The 20,378-nt window shown below is 35.6% G+C and overlaps 1 protein-coding gene across 5 annotated transcripts in view; it reads right to left on the reverse strand.

Moving 5' to 3' along the window:
• Positions 1 to 20,378, reverse strand: part of LOC145997193 (uncharacterized) — an 87,741-nt gene that overhangs the window by 13,481 nt on the left and 53,882 nt on the right. For all 5 annotated transcript variants that reach the window (XR_014442873.1, XR_014442872.1, XM_083133920.1 and 2 more), the window contains exons 2-3: positions 9,768 to 10,016; positions 835 to 1,338 (exon numbers count right to left, since the gene is read on the reverse strand). Coding sequence is in view for 3 of the 5 variants with exons in the window: in XM_083133920.1 (XP_082990046.1) it covers positions 835 to 1,338; positions 9,768 to 9,898 (635 nt within the window). In the remaining 2 variants the exon portion in view is untranslated. The remainder of the gene's footprint in view (positions 1 to 834; positions 1,339 to 9,767; positions 10,017 to 20,378) is intronic.

Consider the following 20,378-nt stretch of genomic DNA (forward strand, 5'->3'; position numbering starts at 1 on the left):
GCCGCCTAGTGTTTTTCGGATGGGAGACTTTGGTGTTCCTTTTGACTTCGTTTGTTCCGCCTTTCTATCTTCACTGGTACTGGCTGTACAGAGGTGTGAAGTTCATTTTCACACGTTTTCGGCGTTGTCTAGCTCCTCACGGAGGCATCTCTCGGCAAAGTGGAAGGGGAACTTTCGTCTCTATTTCATGGGAGGTATCTGTGGTTTTCGTTTGTACTATACCTTTAGAATCACCCTGTATAGATTTGATTTCTCACTCATCTTGTATCTTTGCAATCAAAACTATCCATTTCTCTTACAAAAGTATGCAAAATAAAACAGAATGCCCTCAGAAAAAAAATATCATATCTTTATATACATTCATAAGTATAATTATGAATGTGATCAATAGGTATTGTATCTTTCAGATTTAGTATGTATCTATACCTCTTTCATGACATGTCCTAAGCAGGCCCGCCATATCTCAAGGGAAGCCACCAGAGATTGTGTGACATCCCACGTTGACAGCCCTCTTAGAAAAACTGAAGCAAAGAATCTTAGAGACACTTTGGAATATTATTCAAAACAGCCCATGAAAAAAGATTAAGAGAACTTCAATATGAACTAAATGGACTGCAGGCAGCCAAAAGAATGCATGTTGGAGTGGAGATATTACATATTACAAATTTTTAGTTCCAAATTACATCACAAATAACCTTAAGTTGCTCTCTTCAAAATTTTTTCTGTATTTTCAACTTTAATCCTTCAAAGATTTCTGGAACACACTGCTTTACTTACATTTAAAATAGGCCTATATTGATAGTATTACAATGTAGTGTTGATATTGTTCCTTACCTGGTATCATCACCTTCATCTTTTACTGCAATCTTCAAATCAATATCTGTCAGATTCATAATGATTCTCTCTTCTGTTTTAATATTTGGGACTTCTCCATCATCATGCTTCACAACCTCCTCCTTCTTTACATCTTCTTTTTTCATAAATGATGTCTTGTATTCATTTCCTATGTCAGATTTGTATTCCTCACATTTGATGGGATTTTCCACTTCTTTGGAAACAACCGACTGCTCTCCAATATTACCACTTCCAGTTGCACCAGGTTTTGACTCTGGTAATATCCCTGGAACAACATTATTACATCCATTCCCACAAATGTCATCCACTTCACTTATGTGGTAGTTGGGAGTTGATGTTTTCATGTTGATTGTATCTTCTGCTTTTAAGAACATGCTGGGTTTTGGTGATTGTGGTATACAGTGCTTCACAATTGAAATTTTTGGTGACGAGATAACTTCCCCATCACATTTCATTTCTCTGCTGTCAGGTGATATAATTTCACTGAAATTATGATATAAAAATATAATAAATTAATATGTTGGCTATCAATGAAGAAATAAAAACAATACTTTTACTCTCATGGTTACTGGGAGTATATAGTAATGAAAATGCATTATAAAGATAATGAATATAGATAGTGTGAAACAAAGGGCATATGGAGTAATGAATTGTAAAGTAGGATGTTGTACATTTATTACATTTCCTATCCATGATGTAGACATTGTTTCCTAAAATATTTGTAAAATAGAATATTTATTTATTATTTTTATCTTTTTGTTTCAATAGATATTTGGTAAACAAAGTACAGTTACAGACATTTCTGGGTTAAAGCATACCATTGACTTTCAATGGAATCATTAAACTTAGAAGTGTCCATCTCACGAGAATACTGTTATATGAATCTCTGCAACTTGTACACTTCGCAACATCTTATTTGACCGCCCTGAAAAATTTCAAAGTCCGTAATTCGTAAATTTGGCAGCATAGCGCTTCAGAGCCAACTAAGAGTAACCAACTTTGCAACATTTCTTCTTCCTGAATGAAAACGCTCGTGATTTTTTTTTTCATTCTTTCACATTCCATTAAGTAAAGATACATTAAGCAGTAATAAAATATATGAGTAGACAAAAAAATGTTAAGTAGAAATACGAATGTTGAAAATATTTCAAGATTCTTCGTTCTGAATTTGAAAATAGGAAAATGTATGTGCATTGTGAAACACTGAACAGGTTCTCATCCACCTGGAAAGAATTGCGGTCACATTTGAATGCAAGAAAGCAAATTTATGATGATTTTATGCGAAATGTTTAGTAAAGATACATTGCACAACACCAAACGATTCTGCAAAGTGTGTCTTTTCCTTGGTTCTTGGCGAAAAATGGTTCGAAACTCCGGCACAGTGTTGCTTCAACTGAGATTAACGTGTTTTACTGAGCTTTCTGTTAGCAATCTCCTGGAGTAGTTGGTTAGATAACAGCACTTTCGATTTTTTTTACTGTTTTCGTCAAGATCGAAACATCGTAGGTTCAAATCCCACCCTTTCCTTACAATTTTTTCTTTTTATTTACCGAGTACGAAGTGTTCTAATAACGTAATACAATATTATATGATATTACTGTAAAATATTTATGCGATGCATGCTCAGTGGCGGCGATTGGGTTTCAAAACTGATGGGGCAAGGTGGGGGGAGGTGAAGGACAGTGATTGGCAGGATTTTAGGAAATACTTTTCCTTTCATTCAGCTGTTATAAGTTAACACATATTAAGAACTTACATGTCAACTTCTGCATCCGGAAATGCTGGACATAAATCTCATAAATATCAACGGAAATATCCAAGAAACGTAGATAAACATTCTCGTCCAAAACCGTTTACTTCCCGAAAAAGATTTTGCAAAGAAGTAGGTTTGAACCCATGAGCAAACTAGCCCCCTACACCACACGGTTCACGTTATTTTATGCACTCGGTTCGGATCCCATTTTAAACTGTAGGTCCAGTCCCGATTAGCCTCACTATGCATAGAGTTGACTTACAACACCAAATCAACCAATTCATCTCCTTTCAGAGTGGGCCTTCTATGATACTGTAGTAGGCCAGCATCCGAAAATTCAGTTCTGCTTCGCGTACACCAGAGTGTAATTGCATTTAATATTGTAACTGATTTTACTTTAAAACTACAGAGTAAAGCGATAATAGTGTCCAGAAAAAAGAACCTCAAAGTAGATCTTCACACAAAGTATTTTAATCCATTGCCAAACATTTCAGATAAGAATAATATTAAGCTTTTCCATTGACCGTATTTTCGATTCATGGTGAATTTGCTAAAAGGACTATGTCAAGAAATCTAAATATGTAAGTTTTACTACTAAATGCATTTAAAATGCACGAAACAACAGGGGAGGAGAAAAATAAACCTCAAAAATAAGTAAAAGCGCAACAAAAACTGTTAAAAATACTGACAAATAAACTAAAAGCCAAAAAAGGCCGAAAAATGGGAAAATAGAAAGTGTTTTCCGGAACTAACTGAAGGGAAACGGACATGATATCAGGTTTAGCATTGTTTTTAAGGGTCAGAATAAAAGTTGATTTTTCATCAACTTCCGGACCCTAATTAGTAATTATGACCATTGAAAAAGTTGGAGGTAGCTTACTTAAAATTTTCTTGCTGAGGGATCGTATCGTCCCATATCTCCACTTCATAATAAAGAAAAACATCAAGTTCATATTTCGAAAATGACTTGGAGTTTTCTACCATATGTTTCCATAGTTTGAAGTTCGTTAGTATTATCTTTCAAGATTTCCATTGTTTTAATTTCAAACATATTTTATATTTCATACGTTCCTCTCTCTTTTCATACAGTCTTTGGAAAAAAGCTGAAGTTTCTTGTCAAACGGGGTCTGGTTCAAATGACTCTGTTTCGTTCTCCTGTTCCTACTTTAAACAGACAACAGAATACTTCGTAACTAAACGATTGCTTGTTCAAAACACAAAATTTTTACACAATTTACAAAATATGAGAAAACGCCAATAGACATGTTCATCATTTTTCCCTTTATTTCCTCACGAAAATTGCCATGAGGAAATTATAGATATGACATTATATGTAAATAGGTTTCTTCAAACTGGTAGCATATTTTAACATGAGCTACCTGGAGAAGAGGTAGCATGCTCGATTCTTACGAGGGAGGTCGTAGGTTCGATTCTCCACCTAGGCAGGATTTTTTTCAGGAGTATATCGTTCGGTGTAGAGTTTATCCACCATGCTAAGAAGTTAACATTGGTCTCTTTATTTCACGAGAGGAAAGGAAATAGTAAGAGAAAGTTATTTCGATGATAGGAGGAAGTCACATGCCACGTGGAATGCGCAGAATCAAGTTACATAGAGCTAAGTCTGTAATGGTGGTTTCGAATATTGCAAAGTTAGTGCGGAAAGTTTGTTATATCTGATACTCGTACTTTCTGTTCAAAGAAGACAAACATTTTAGATACAAAGCAGTGAGGAATTAACGATCATTATGAGGTTTTGAATTTTTTGTTTGTCACTCACTATATAAATACTTATTAGTAGTTTCTTATCGAGTCGGCCTTCGTCACAATAACAATTTATTTATGTTAATTAGCTATTTACTATTAGTTTTAGATGCATGGTAAGATGGTGGTGAGGGGATTGACAACAGTCATTACGAAGGAACTGACATAAAATTACCACTCTTAGAAATTTGAACTCATTAAACGCTCTCCTTCGTTACAGTACTGCACTACATCACTACTTAACATAACTGTGTATCTTTTTTAATTATATAGAAATCAAATAATCAATATTTTAGGTGTCAGTAAAGAACAAACAATACATAACTTAAATAACATTACATTTTGCATCCTGAATACATATATGTGATTTGTGAATTAATCATGATGTGTGTGTTAACACAACATATGAACAATAACTAAAAAGAAAAGTTTTAACTTTAAATCCTGGAAATCTCCAACTTCTAAGGGGAAATATGCACAGAAGGGACGTCCCTCAAGTGTGCATCAGATTCATTTTTTAAATATTCTAATATCAACGGTATCTGTTCAGCAAACAAAAAAAAAAAAAAAAAAGAAAGAGGAGAGGGTGGGATTTGAACCCACGACCTTTCACGCTTGATGAAAAATAAAGATAGCAGTGTCTAACCAACTGCTCTACGTTAATTTAATGACGTTATACCCTTAAAAAACATGTTGACGTTTATGAAGACTCCCACCTTCCTGTGTTTCAAGCACATTTTCTCGACAAGTCGTGTAAAATATATGTTTTTGAGAACTGTTCGATATTATGCAAGCTATTGTAAATAAAATGTCGCATAAACTCCTCACAAATTTGCTTCTTTCTGCACAAACTTGATGGCAATTTCCTCCGGGTGGAGAAAAACTCTGTTCAGGGTTTCAAACCCTCCAAATTTCAAGTCGAGCAAACAGAATCGTAAATATCTTTCAAGGTTCCTTTTCCAATTTATTATTTCTGTTTGATTGTGTATTATAATAGCGGTTTATAGTTTCTAAGTTCATGGAAAGTGTTAAATTGAAAACCTATCACCACAGCGTTTTTCGTCTAGTGGAAGGACCTACTCAAAGTTGGCTACTCTCACCTGGAGCTGAAGTGCAATGTTGCTAAGTTTACGATTTCGGGACTTAGAATTCTTTCGGGGCAGTCAAATAAGATGTTGCGAAGTGTACCAGAAAAAGCTGAGTAAAATAAAACTGCAATTTTTGTTAAGAAAATTACACGTATACCCATATTTAAGCATGTATAATGCATGTGCATGCACGATGAGCACACTGTTTTTTGATGGGGAAAAGAAACTAACAATTATATCTTGGATATAATGTGCAGTGCAATTGAGGTTCAAGAAATGGCTTTCTGAGTTGTAGGTTGTAAAGCTGTTGCTATGCTGATCAAGAGGAAAATATTTTCTTGTGTGTGCAATGAGTCAACAACACACACATACTCCAACCCCTCTCCCTCCACAGCTTTCACTTCTGCAACCACCGTGTTTATTCTTTAGTAGAAGAAAGAGAGATCAAAATTATGTTGAAAATATGCAGCATTCAGGAAGTTATTTTATATCATTGCTTGTCTGACCAATACCACTGATATACATCCCACGTTCCACAAGAATGGCGCTGCTTCTCTCAATTTCACAAAAGTTTCATTATAAAGTAAAAAATCATGGGAAATGGCATTTTTTTTAATACTGAAGAAATCTAACGTGGCAATTTGTATTTGTGCCTGTAGATATAGTGTGTTATAAGCAGAGATATAGTGAAATGAAAACATGTGTGGTTTAATGTTGGCTGTCCAAAGTATTCTGTGCATAATACACACCTATGCAACACAGTTTTCGAGGGCTAAAATTTTGGAAAAAAGTGCACGTTATACACAAGTAAATAGGGCAACATTAGGGCCGAGACAATACTGATGAGTAAATATGGTACATTACGGCTGAGACAATACTCATGTAGATGTATTGGTATTGGAAATAATTGGTTAAATTTTATTTGCCACTACCAGTCAATACTTTTCTGACATTTTTGTGTTTTGATCAACTATAAAATACTACAATTTTCAACCATCACTACAGTGTAGGCAGGAATTGGCAAGATTATTGCTATTGGTTCAAAGTAGTGTCGCATCAGCTCTAACACACAGACAAAAAATTTAGTGTCCATATTCTATCCATGTCATGCAATTATTGTAACATTTAATTTATGAAATATAAAATAATTTATTACCTCTCTCATACTCCAATAACATACAGACAGGGATATATTTTACCATTACAGAAGGGACTGTTTCAATGACGATAATGAGTTATAACTGATTTGTGGTTTTCCACTCTCATTTGCTTCGTTCATAATACATATTTTATTAATCACTACTTAAATAGTTCACATGATTGAATGTTTTTAACACACATATTTATGGATGAAGCAATAATATTAATACCAATAAATGTGTGTTTGCATGGTAATTAAATTATTATTTACCATGAAGATTACTCTCTCCAAAGAACAGAATTAATAAATGACAGTGGGAAGAAAAAGGTGCATACAGATGAAACAACAATCATACAATTTCCAAAAATTTGAAGTAGTTGACATCACAAAGTAAACAATCCAAAAACATTTTGTTATTTACAGTTCTCATCTAAACTACAACCTTTGTCAGAAATGTTCCAGGACTGATTTTTTTATTCTTTACCTGTGATATTCACCTGAAACGTGTTCTGAATAGGAATGGCCTTGGAAGTGTTTCCATGTAAACACACTAGGTGGCAGGGCTGTGGTTAGTAGCCCACTGTTTGGCTTGTTGGCGCATTTTGTTGGAAGTTACACAAGTGTTCTGATGGACGTGCATTCTGAGCAGAGAGTTAACATTCAGTTTTGTGTTAAGCTGGGAAACCCCTAGTGAAACATGGAATATGATACAGCAACCATTTGATGACAAGGCATTATCGAGAAACTGTATCCTTGAATGGCACAAAAGGTTTCAGAAGGGCAGAGATTCAGTGCAAGATGATCCAAGACAATGTTGATCCCATTTTTTCTTGCTAAAGGTTTGGTGCAATTTGAATATCTGCCTGAAGGACAAACGATAAACAAAAACCTTTATATTGACGTCCTGAAACATTTGCATCAAACAATTACGTGGCACCATCCTGATTTGTGGTCATCTGAGCAGTGGTTCTTATTGCACGACAATTCAAGGCCACATACTGCTTTATCAGTCCAGGAATATCTGCTCTACCACATCCCTTATATTTACCCAACCAGTTACCGTGTGATAATTTTTTGTCACCCCGTGTGCAAACACCGCTGAAAGGGAAGCATCATGAAGATATTGGTAGCAATCCAAACAGTTTTGTGACAGATGTGCTAAGAAGTATCCTAGATGAAGCTTTCCCTGCTTGCTTCCATGACCTCCAGAAACGGTGGCAGCTGTGTATAGATAGCCAAGGGGACTATTTTGACAAAACCTAGCACCATTAGTTCCTAGTTGAATAAATTATTTTCTACAAACTCAGTCCTGGAACTTTTCTGACAAACGTTGTATAATAACCAATTAAACAATACTTTGTTTTTCTAATTCCCTTTCTTGTGCAACTAGTTGTATGCATTATGTGTTGGATAACACTACAAAAACAGGTTCCAATCAATTGAAAAATTTCATTCCAAAACATCCAAAACATCAAGTTGTTGAGCTTGCTGCTTTCTCTCAACAATTAAACAATGGATATGGAGGCCATGAATTTTTGTAATTTTTGTTGCACTGTTGAATTTATATGGGATAAATGCTGGAGAGCTTGTAATATCACTTGCATACTATACACATAGATACTAATTTTGGGTGATAGACAACTATTCTTGATTGATTTCTTTTAGTATTACTTCATTTTTCTGCTACTTTTGGCTCATTGCAAATCTGAGGATAAAGGGATAATTGTTGAAATTTGTAAAAGGACAATCACCAACATATATGGAAGGGACACACAAGATACACAGTAGATTTTAGTGACTGTAAGTTCAAACACCAGAGACTCGTTTGTCTCCAAAATGCAGTCCACATTGAAGAAATGTTGATATTGAGGTATCTCTCAAAATTAAAAAAGGTTAGCCTTTAAACTAGAGTTGAGCCAATACCACTTTCAATCCATACCAATGGCAATACTCTTACCAATTCTCACCAATACCAACACTGATGTTTGAAAATCATAATAAATCCAGTTTTCCCAATTTTGATCAATGTTAGTATGTAAATATTCCACACCAATTACATCCATGAGTTTTCCTTTAAAATATTCAAGAATTCCATAAAAATATCAAGAGCAATAAAAAGATTCCTGTTTATGTACAAAAAAATATGACAAATGCTACAGCAACAATTTGTTTCATTTTCAATTTTCAACAGGAGTAGGTATCAAAAGTAAAAAAAAAAAAAAAATATTAATTGATTTCATATATTTTCAATGACTCTTTTCTTCTGCACTGTTTCCTTTGCTAAGGAGATTTTTGCCAGGATGATCATAATATGAGATTGATCAAATTAATCAAATTAATATTTATGCAGAAAATGAGACTCAAATTTAACCCCAAAAGAAACACATACCTTATGTTGTAAAATCATAATTCATTACTATTCAATATCTGCAGTCATCAAGATGACTTATTAACATATCTTGTTCAGTGCTGAATCCAGCCACATTCCCTGAGAGATATAAAACTTCCAGGGGAGAGGAGGAATGTCATAGGCATCAAATTATAATAGTTATAAAACTACACTGATATTTTAAAATTTATTAAAACAACACTGATATTTTAGAATTTATCTCAAATATTTAAATTAAATTAAATTAAGTGTAAATTTTGATAAGTTTGCTCAAGCACTTCACTACCATTCCGCAGAAAACTGCTGACTGAATAATCATTAAATTAGCTACACCAATTCTCATGTTCTACATGTGTGCATTGTTGAGTGTCTATGAAGCAGAATCTTATTATGTATTGTCAAACTTCTTAGCTATTGACTGAATCCTCTTGAAATTTTTGGGAGGGGAGTGGAGAATGAACAGTTCTATTTCCCAAGGGTATCTTCCACTCTGCCCACCCTTTATTGTGATGCTAGGAACAATGAAAGTAAGGATCCCTCTAATACACAGATAACCATGTTGTACAAAAATTGCGTATCTCATGGGCAACTAGCACTTAAACATGGCATCCACAAGCAAAGCAGAAATTAATGGTAAAAAAAATATGAACTTTCTAATTACAGTGATGAGAATGAAAACAATAAAATGAAATAAAATGAATGTTCAGAAGAGACTAGAGATTTACATATCATAAATTGCATTGTAAAATTTCAATTACATTTTGCATCTACACAACTTACCTTTCATTTAAATTAACAGCTTCATTTTCACTCCATTCAGGAAATTTACAAAGCTCTGTCATTAGCTCCTTTTTCAAACTTCCAAGTGTGTCTAATATCTCCACATCTGTCAGTTTTTGATATTCATCCATTTTTCCCAGAAAATTGTCACATATATCTTCAACGTATCCAAGTATCCAGCAAGGCAAAATAAATCATGGCACAGGGTTATTTTATTCATTCCTCGAAAGTATGCACATTCTGTTAATTCTGAAATTAAATAGGTAGTTAAAAATTAATTATTCAAGTACAAATTATACAAGTTCAAACTACATTACGTTTTCACAGCAGTTTTTCACTAAGTTTCTGTAAAAACATAAATGTAAGTCAAATAAAATCACTGAGTATGTTTTCTCTCAATTTAGACTGTGATACAGTGAGTAGAATTTTGAATCTGTGTTGGCAGGGAAGGAATCTTCTCCTATCAAATACCTGCGAGGGTGAGACTGGGGACAAGCCAAGTCAGATAGTTATTCTTGACTGATATGTTATAATGGACATCTTCCTATGCAATGCACATGAAGCCCCAACTTTGAAGGCTGCAGTAAAAGAAATGAAAAGATGTTTCACATGCATTAAACTTTAACTCTGAACATTCTGGCATGGGGCATGTGAAGGAAACTATCACATCTGCAACAGCACTATCACACAGAGAGATACTGCATTTAAGGCATTACAGAGTTCCTTTCTGATTGACACTGAACAAGCAAGAGAAAAATGCAGTATTGCATGTGACATGTGCCAGTAATCCTGAGTTCAAATCACTACTTTCTTTCCAATTTTTGCTTAATTAATGTATTTTGACTACTTAAGGGATCTAAAAAATCTGGCCAGTGCACAATCAGACATATTTCTGAAAATGGAGACAAAAATCTTACTTGGTGAATACAGTTTCTTCAAGCTGACAGTATTCCTAATTAGAATGCAATACGTATAAAAACATGAAATATAATGGGCTTTCATTTTTGGTTTGTTTTCTCCACGAGCATGACCATTTTGAAATAAAGTCAATATTGTTTTCTCCACGAGCATGACCATTTTGAATTAGAGTCAATATTACACGTGGAAGAAGTCCTAAAATAATGAAATCCATACATTTAGGATTCACAGTCAGAAATGCATATTTGCCCTTCTTTGAGTTACCTTGTCAAAATTGTTCATCTCTGTTGGCAAAGTGCAAAAAATGTCACACACCTTAGCAGGTAAAGTACAACACACTTTGTTGCAAACTAATGTGTGAAAAACTGTCATATCTTCCTGAATGGCAGCTGAGAGGTATGTAGGACTGAGATGGCATATCTGGTCTCTTAATGTATTCTGACTTTGCTCGGCTTACATTATATACTACACTCAATGCAGGCTTATTGGTCAGCATGAAGCCATATGGAACTTACATTCTTTTTGCATTTCATAACTGAGCATTGGCATGAGTTGGCAGCCACCTTTCTCTTGGTTGCATTTGTAAGACCCAATGAATCATTTGGCATAATGTCTTCATCCACACTTACTGCACACTTTTTGAAAGTTAAGAAGAAACGCACATCATTGCAACTCAGCTGAAAACAGCAGCATATGAACCTTATTGTAAAGCAATGTCTACAATTCAGGAAATAAATTCATGCTCTACCGAAAGAAAGTGAAGACCTTGCCGATATTCAGAATGTGTGCAACTGAAGCCCACACAGATAATGTTCTGATAACTCAACAACAGTCTCAATGGGTGAAACTCAAGGTAACTTAATATATAAGGTAGGGCCATCCGAAGATTACCAATCATGCACAAGTGCATGACGTCAAATGGGAGGCTCGGGGCCCCTTCGGTTATGTTTGGGTCTTGGCCGAAACAAAAGGCCGCTACAATTTCTATGCGAGGTTCAGAGAGGAAAAATGTTTTATTACTTTGAGGAGGGGAAATTATTAATTATCATACTTCAGGATGGTATTGAGATATTCTTACTTTAATGATTAGTAACATAATTAAACATGCTACTTTTAAAAGGGGGAAAATTACACATGCAAACGTATTGTAAAAATTCATGTTAATGAAACCTGATCGATATATTACAAAGAAGGTTGTCCATTAGCACCTCAGATTTCATCATTTCATAAATTGTATCATGATTTTAATAAAAACGTTGCATGCTAAACAAGAATTGCATAGTGAAAGAGTTACAAAGAAACTTGATTGACAGATTTGGTTTATTTTCGCTTTTCTATCTTTTTTAAAAAAAAATATGAAAGAAAAACCCATAAGCAGTAGTTTCCCCCTGCCCCCGTTGTTCTCTTTCTTTGCTTCCACAAGCCAGTCTCAGTGGCGTAGTGGGTAGCACATTGCACTTCAACTCCAGGGGTCCAGGTTCGAATCCTAGCCTGGGCATGGATGTTTGTGCATGTCCATTCATCAATTTCATCATTTCATCAGTCATTCCTATCTTCGCAAATTAGCCAAAAGTGGCACAAGAAGCGAAGTAAAATAAAGCAAATCAATCTTTGTTTCCACATACAGGGTGCTCGGAAATTCCCCTTACAAACTCCTAGGGCTAGTAGAGGGGACTGAGTAGACAATATTTGGAATAGGAACCCATGTCCGAAAACGTACCGTTTCTGTGCTACAACCATGACAATGTGTCGGATGTGCCTGTGTTGGTATGCAACCGGGTAGGCAGTTCATGACGTCAGAAGATCACCTGATGGCACGTGACGTCTACTCTGCCGCGGTATCCTGCCTGGAGCCCCATTCACGTGCCTGTTTGTGAATAGGCCGAGGTGGTCCAACCGCGTGGCCCACACGATCGCCGAATTTAACGCCATTGGACTATTTCTTGCAGGGTCGTATGAAGAGTATGGTGTACAAGACTCCTGTAGAGACTGAGGGGTTGCTGCACAAGAGATTGACGGGACACCAGGTGTGATGGAGCGAGTGCACCGGAACATGATTCGTCGGTACAATGTGTGCAACAACGTTGGTGGTCTTCACATCGAGCCACTGTTGTAGTTGAGCAGTGCCGTATGCAACACATCCAATGCAGAAGACAGAAACAAATTGTTGCATTCCACTTTCAACACAAGTGTCATTGTGATCAATGAATAGTATGTTTCTTTTTTGTTCCCTTGACATTGTTACCATATAAATTTGTTTGTATTTTGTACTGAGTTACACGTCATTCAATTCTGTACCTTACGTAACACCTCATTTGACATCGTTGTAATAAATGATTACAGTTTATGTTATCAGGTGATCTTCTGACGTCATGTACTGCCTACCCAGTTGCATACCAACACAGGTACATCCGACACATTGTCATGGTTGTAGCACGGAAACGGTACGTTTCCGGACATGGGTTCCTATTCCAAATATTGTCTACTCAGTCCCCTCTACTAGCCCTAGGAGTTTGTAAGGGGAATTTCCGAGCACCCTGTATATCACATTTACTAAATTCTCAATTTTCTCATTAAGGACAAATCAATGTCTTACCCGATTGGATTCGAACCCAGGACACCTGGCATCGTAGTGCGTAGTTGCTAACAACTCCCCCATGGAGGTCGACAGAGGCCTCTGAGGTACTACGGGTCTCACAGAACGTCACAGGAGTACTATCGGATTATAAATTATGGATATTGGAGTTTGGATAATAAATAAATAAAATATATAATATATAAATAAGAAAACAACCATTCTTTATTTATAGAATTTCAAAGAGAGCAATAGTTTGCCAAACTAAAAAAAATCATATTTTGTTCTTACGACGATAAAAATAGAAAGCATAATCGAAAAAAAAATGGTAAGTTTAGATTGACACAGAATTGAATAAGCTGAATTTTGATGTAACTCGCTCTTATGTGGTTCTACTGGTTAACTTTTAATTGGAGTCCAAACTTGAGTATCCATAATTTTTAATCTGATATAATCTGTTTAGAACATTTAACACAACAGACTACAACAGCCTAATATTTAGTTTTCTTGACTGAATCGCTCCTTCTTATTTATTCAGAATGTTGCCATCACTTCCAAGAACATTTCAAATTTTACACAACATCAGAGAAAGAACTTAAATAATACTGATAAACTTAAAATCCAATCTTTACCATTCTCCATAATCTAACTTTATTTTTCAAATTATCAAGTGAAAAAGCAATATTCAAGCTAGATGAAGTTTTACTCTGCATTTGAAACTTACTGTAAATTCGAAAAGAAACCTCATCCTTCATGTATTTCTTTAATGTACAATAATTTACGGATCAGTTCCACATGCAAAAAAGTTTTGAAAAGTTTTATGTGGAGGAAGAATGAGGAAAGAGTTTGTAAGATAGTAATTTCTGACATTGAAAATGCAATTCCAGTTTGTGATTTGCAGATATTTTAAATTTCTGTGGTTCAAATTTGGCTGCAAGTTACCGTTGTCATAGTTCTAAAAAGTATTTTTTCCGTATTAAGAACGTTACAACACACGCGTGCAGAAGACAAGCCAAAGTGTACAAGTACTAATTTAACTAACTTAACTTGATGAATACTTGATGAGTGCTGGGAACATCAAACTTAAATGTCTTAACATACTAATTCAAGAGTATTGAAATAGATTTACGATCACACGGTAAATTAAACGCTTTGAGAATATTGACGAAAATATCATAGTTTTTAGTTTAATAAAACAATAAAGGAGAAAAGTTACATGAACTCACAATGATTGACCGTGGAAGTGTACAAATCAATATTTGTTAAAGGACTTTGTTCTCACATTTTCCTTTTACATTTCCATGTGCGTCTGAGTTGTATAACTGGAAAACCAAGGCTGATATGCGACACACATTTGTACATGTAGTTCATTAACGAAGTAACTTGCATTGCACTAATCATAGATCTTGCTCTTTTTGACAGAAATATACTACAAAGAAATAATGTAGCATCCATTGGTTTATATTGAGTACAAGTGTACAAAATTATCCATAATGTATTTGCGAAATACCAAAATTGAACAAAGTTGCAAAAATTTCAATGATGGGCGTAATATTCACTCATGCAATATTTACCATCGTGCATACAATGCTATGTAACTCAAATTGAAGATGTAAGTGAATTTCATTTCCAATAACTTGAAAGTCAATATGCGATCTTTACACTTTGAAATGCACATTTCGCACTCAGTAGTTTTTACTTGCAAATACTTATCTACCTTTTGAAAACTTTATACATTAATTAATATGAGCCCCTGGATCAGTCGGTAACGCGTCTGACTACAATGCTCAAGGTCCCGGGTTCGATCCCCGGCCGGTTCAAATCCCGGAACTTTTCTAACGATGAAAGCGGACCCGGTGCCCACCCAGCCGCCAATAACTTGGGTACCTGGGGGAAACCCTGGGGGGTAAAGGCGGTCAGGGGCATGATGCTGATCACATCACCCCCACTCACGACCGGATCAAGAAAGTGTGGGGCATTACCCCTACACCCCCTATACGCCTTCATGGCATGGTGCTATGCACAGGGGAACACTTTACCGTTTTTTTTTTACCTTTTACCCTGAAATATAATTCAGATAAATGTAATAAGTAACACCATACTCATAAAGAGTAGTACTTCGATGTTGTCTAGGTTTTGTTGAAAAATGTAAGGTACTAGTTTACTATGGGGGTGACACCTATAAATCATTTTTCGCATTTTTTTACATTGCTAACGTACTATTTTGGGTTGTGGAACATTTCCTAAAGTGAAATAATGCATTTCTAACTAAGATAATGTATATTTCTTACATTTATGAGTACTTACTGTTACTTGTTATTTCCATTCTGTAATACACATTATGGCGATAGTGTACTGGTTCATCCCACGTTGTGTGAGTGTCTTGTCGATTAATGCAGTGTTGCAACCTTGTTCACCAGAAAATACCTACTTTCATGCCCGGATTTGAAATTATGCTAATACCTCCCAAACCACTGACGTTAGCCTCACAAACCATTTTCCGTTAGGTTAGGTTAGGTTAGGTTAGGTTAGCCAAGTATAGTTAAAAAAAAATTCAAAATACTCGACACGTCATGTTCTAGTGAAAACATGGCGAGTCTGAAACACTGACTACACGGTTTACATCATCTAACACATGGAACATTGTGCTCTTGTGCAGAAAGGAAATGGCGGCAGCAGGAACAGCGTGTCGGACAGAGATTTTCGCAGAAAACAACATGTATTCGCATTAAAATGGATCAAAACTACATTCACGAACTTCACAATGCTACAGAAAATGTAAAATTAGATTAGTATTAGTTGTCAACCATTGCATCTATTGACATGGAATAGTTTTCTCTGAACAACATTATTAATTTGTTAACTTCTCATTTTCATTGGGGAGTTGCATTTGAACACCACGAAAATCCAATTAATACTTATCGCGAAATGATATACTATATATATATATATATATATATATATATATATATATATATATATATAACTATATATTGCTAATTTGATTTTTATTGTGCTCATTGGTAAAAAAAAATGCCTCATGAGAGACTCTCATGGAGTGGTATAATTGATGGAAGGCCCATAGCAGCCTGCAGCCCAGTGGTTGAGAAAGAGTTCACTTGAGTATTTCATAGTCAAAGTTAATACCTACACAATCATCCGATGGTATGCACTTGGCTTACAATCAATGGGTCCCAGGTTTGATACCCATTGGACACATATCATGGTTCCCTAGATTGATTGATTGATTTTTTATTTTATTGAGCATCACTTTTCTGTCACCTTTGGCTAATTGTGAAAATGAGAATGAATGATGGATGAGAAAGAAAATTGATGAAGGGACACTCACAAAGAACACCCATGCCCAGGCTGGGATTTGAAGTGAGGAACCCTCATGTCATAGCAAGATGTGCTAACTACTCTGGCATGGAGATCAACACATAGTGATTCAGATTCCACTATAAACTGCAGGCCTAGTCCCAATTAGCCTTTCTGTGCATATAGTGGATTGAAAAACTAACCCCTCCATAATTTAAGTGGGCAATAACGAAAAGCTATGAAAATGTAACATGAGATAATCTTCTAATTTCTGACCATGCACCAGAACAAACAAAAACACATTGCACCTTAGCTTCAAAATAAGCAGATGATGAAAGTTATACCATAATTAGAAGAAGGCCCAAGTTCCTTTTGTTTTATTGCGATTTCACCATGCTACAAATGCAATTTTAATATGATTCGATTTTGATTTACTTCTGTTAACAAATACTGTGGAGTTTTAGTGATTTTGTTCAATATATGTTTTCGTACTTAGGTTAGGAAGGCCACGTTTGGTTCTCTTAGCATTAAAATAAAATCCCAAAATGGATTCTACTAAGGTTTTGATTTACTTCTACAATTAATTCCCAATAGTATACAATACTTACAGCCGCTTGTCAACAGAAAATATATTGTCCATGGGAAGAGCACATGATTGTGTAAGGTAATTTCTAAGTTGTTTCTTCAACATAAATAACTTTTTTCGAAATCCAAACAATGCTCGTTACTTAAACGAAGGTTCAAGTTTTGTGTGACAATGATTACCAAAATTCTATGATAATTAGTCTTCCTGCTAGGAGAATTAGAAAAAAATCATAACACAATCGAAACAGTTTACCTTTGAAGAAAAGTTATGATTTTTTTTTTTTTGTTGACCTTGTAAGCATAAATTTGACATTTTTAAAATGAAATTGGTGATACTGCTGTACAAACACAGGATGGCTACTCTAGGACCATGCTGGTTTTCAAGGCAAACTTTCTAAAATTTCAAGGATACAAGGAGATGTTTTCTGCATTTCAACCTTACGCATTACCACCCAACTCTTGCCACCCACATACAAATATATTAACAATATAAAAGGTGTGTGTGATTCCAGTGTATTAAAAAAATCTATTTCAATTCAGTTAAACTGTGTGTGTGTGTATAATATTTAATATTTCATTTAAGGTGCAAAATTTACATTTGCCATTACACATACTCAGACTCGAAATACATGTGCAAACACGTCACAAATGTTATGGGATATACTAATCTATGAAAAATTGTTAATAGTATAAAAATTTCAAAGTCAAATTTACCTAACCAACTTCAATCTTTTGTCTGTCAGATCGACTGTTCTGGAAAGGACACTAATAAAGTAAATGGATTGAGATAATTATGATTTGTTTCACACAGCTACATTTTAATTCCTCGATAAAAATAAAAGCTAAACTGTTAAAACTTGCCTCATGGTATTTATAAATATGTATAAATTCAATGGGATTCGGATTAATAATTTTTCACGAATACGGAGAAAAATTCACGTAGAATTCACGCATAATTCCCGGAGCCAATAATTCATGCACAATTCCTGGAATTCCCGGAGAGTAGCCACCCCTGAAACACCGTGTATCACAGAGAGCTAAAATTTTACGCATGTGAGTAACTTCATGTCCTCTACCAAATTTCAGAAAATCTGAGAGGTCGTGTTGGGAGCTGTGATCATTTGGCATGGAATGACCAAATTCTCTTCTGTTAACTTTTTATTGTTTCATGTGAAATACTCTGTCATCTAATGGTTGCACCTCTAAGCAAACTAATACTACAAAAATAATAACCCATGGCTCTACAGCTCGTAACGGGCCTTGGCATATTTCCCGACTGGCAGTCTCCCCACAGATTAATAAGATCGCTTACTTCCTATCTCTCCTTTGTAATCTGTGCGTATACCAAACCGGACATGTGGAGCCACCCTATGGCTGTTTTGAAACGTAAAGCGTTGTCATAGCAACCTCTCCGCCAATCATATCTTACTCTTGGCAGTGACAGTTGAATGCGTCTCAGCGCAATAATCCGCTCACTCCACCCTTCCTTTCTTGCTTTTATTTTCTGCTAATAATTCGGGACATATCTCGTAAGGTCGAATTAATTATTTTATATAAGTGCATAAAAATGTTCTACAAGGATAAATACCATTGTTCAGTTAATGCACGTTACGTTTGAATGATTTCTACATCTAAGTTACGAGATATAGAGAATAAGTAGCCCAGAAGCACAACATACGAAAATAATTTCAAGTTTCTGAAATTCCAGCATGTAAATCATTCCGTTGTGCATGAAAAATGGTCCGTGTATTATCTGTGGTAATAAGTATTTTTATGTCGTATTCTCCCTATTATGCGTTGCTTTTATGACATTTTGGGCAAATCGCGATTTTATCTTGTGTAAACTCTACAGCGATTACTTTGTTCGTAGATCAATGCGTTTTACCCCTCCCTCGTCGTTGTTTATTTAGCATCGCATTTTTCCAATTTTAGGCTAATCGCGACGATGCTATGAAAAATTGATGACACAAAGAAAGCTCTAACAGGGATTCGAACCCAGGACCCCTGCATTAACCGAACAATGGTATTTATCCTTGTAGAACATTTTTATGCACTTAAATAAAATAAATACTACGACCTTACGAGATATGTCCGAATTATTAGCAGAAAATAAAAGCAGGAATGGAAGGGTGGGGTGAGTGGATCATTGCACTACCCAAAGTGTTCTAAAGGGCGCTCGAGCCATGTTGCAACATTTCCCAAATTGTCTCTTTCTCTTCATAACAATTGCTGCACAGTTTAACGTGGGTGGAAATCTGCAGGATACAGTACACTTAATATCAGCAACTGTTTCTGGTGCCGTCACTGTAATTTTCTCCCTTGTGTAGGCCTACCATATTCAATCGCAAGATGTAGACACTTCTGATTTACCAACGTAGAAAATTCCATTCATCTGTCTATGGCCTCATAAACCGAAAGACAAATGCATCCACTTTCTCTGCAATTTATATCAGTGGAGTACCCTGAGAGGGGGGAGATTTGATGCTGAAAATGCCAGGGAAACAAAAGACAGGATTCGAAGGTTTTGTCTCAGGAAATAAGAATAAATCATAAAACGTATATTAAAAACTACTGATGGAACATTAGTGCTATTCATCTAACGAAAGCATTACAAATCGGCTGGCGGCTTGTAGGTATGAAATATACTGGAATAAAAGATATATACATATAGTCAGTACTTGTTTTCCAAACTTAACCACCATCCTAAGAAAATTGGGGACCTGCAAGTGAGTAGCGTAACCCAGTCTGGGAAATCTCCTATAACAGCTGAGGGTTCGATGTGCTGACCCCACGTCACCCCATTACTGGTTGAAGATCTCCACACCTCTAGGTAGGGTTGTGGGAGGCAGACTGGCAGTCAGTTGATAGGCCAAGGCCCTTCCAGAGCTGTAGAGCAGTGGATCTCAACCTTTTTCAGTCGGGGACCCACCTTGAAGGATATTACACTTCATGGGACCCATAAGATGGGAACAAGCGGAATTACTTTGTAGGGGTAGGCACCTAGTCTATAATCATATATTTGCTCTTTTACAACAACACGGCCCGATTTTAAATTGTTAAAACAATATATCTAAGTAATTTAAGGTAATAGGTTTTTAAGACCCAGTTAACAAAGTTTCGAACCCAACTTCCCGACCCACCAAATGTCCCCTCAGGACCCAGGAGTTGGTCGCACCCTATAGGTTGAGAAACTATTCTGTAGAACCATGGGTTAT

The sequence above is a fragment of the Lepisma saccharinum genome, chromosome 13 (assembly GCF_977018435.1).
Source record: "Lepisma saccharinum chromosome 13, izLepSacc3.1, whole genome shotgun sequence".
Classification (NCBI taxonomy): domain Eukaryota; kingdom Metazoa; phylum Arthropoda; class Insecta; order Zygentoma; family Lepismatidae; genus Lepisma; species Lepisma saccharinum.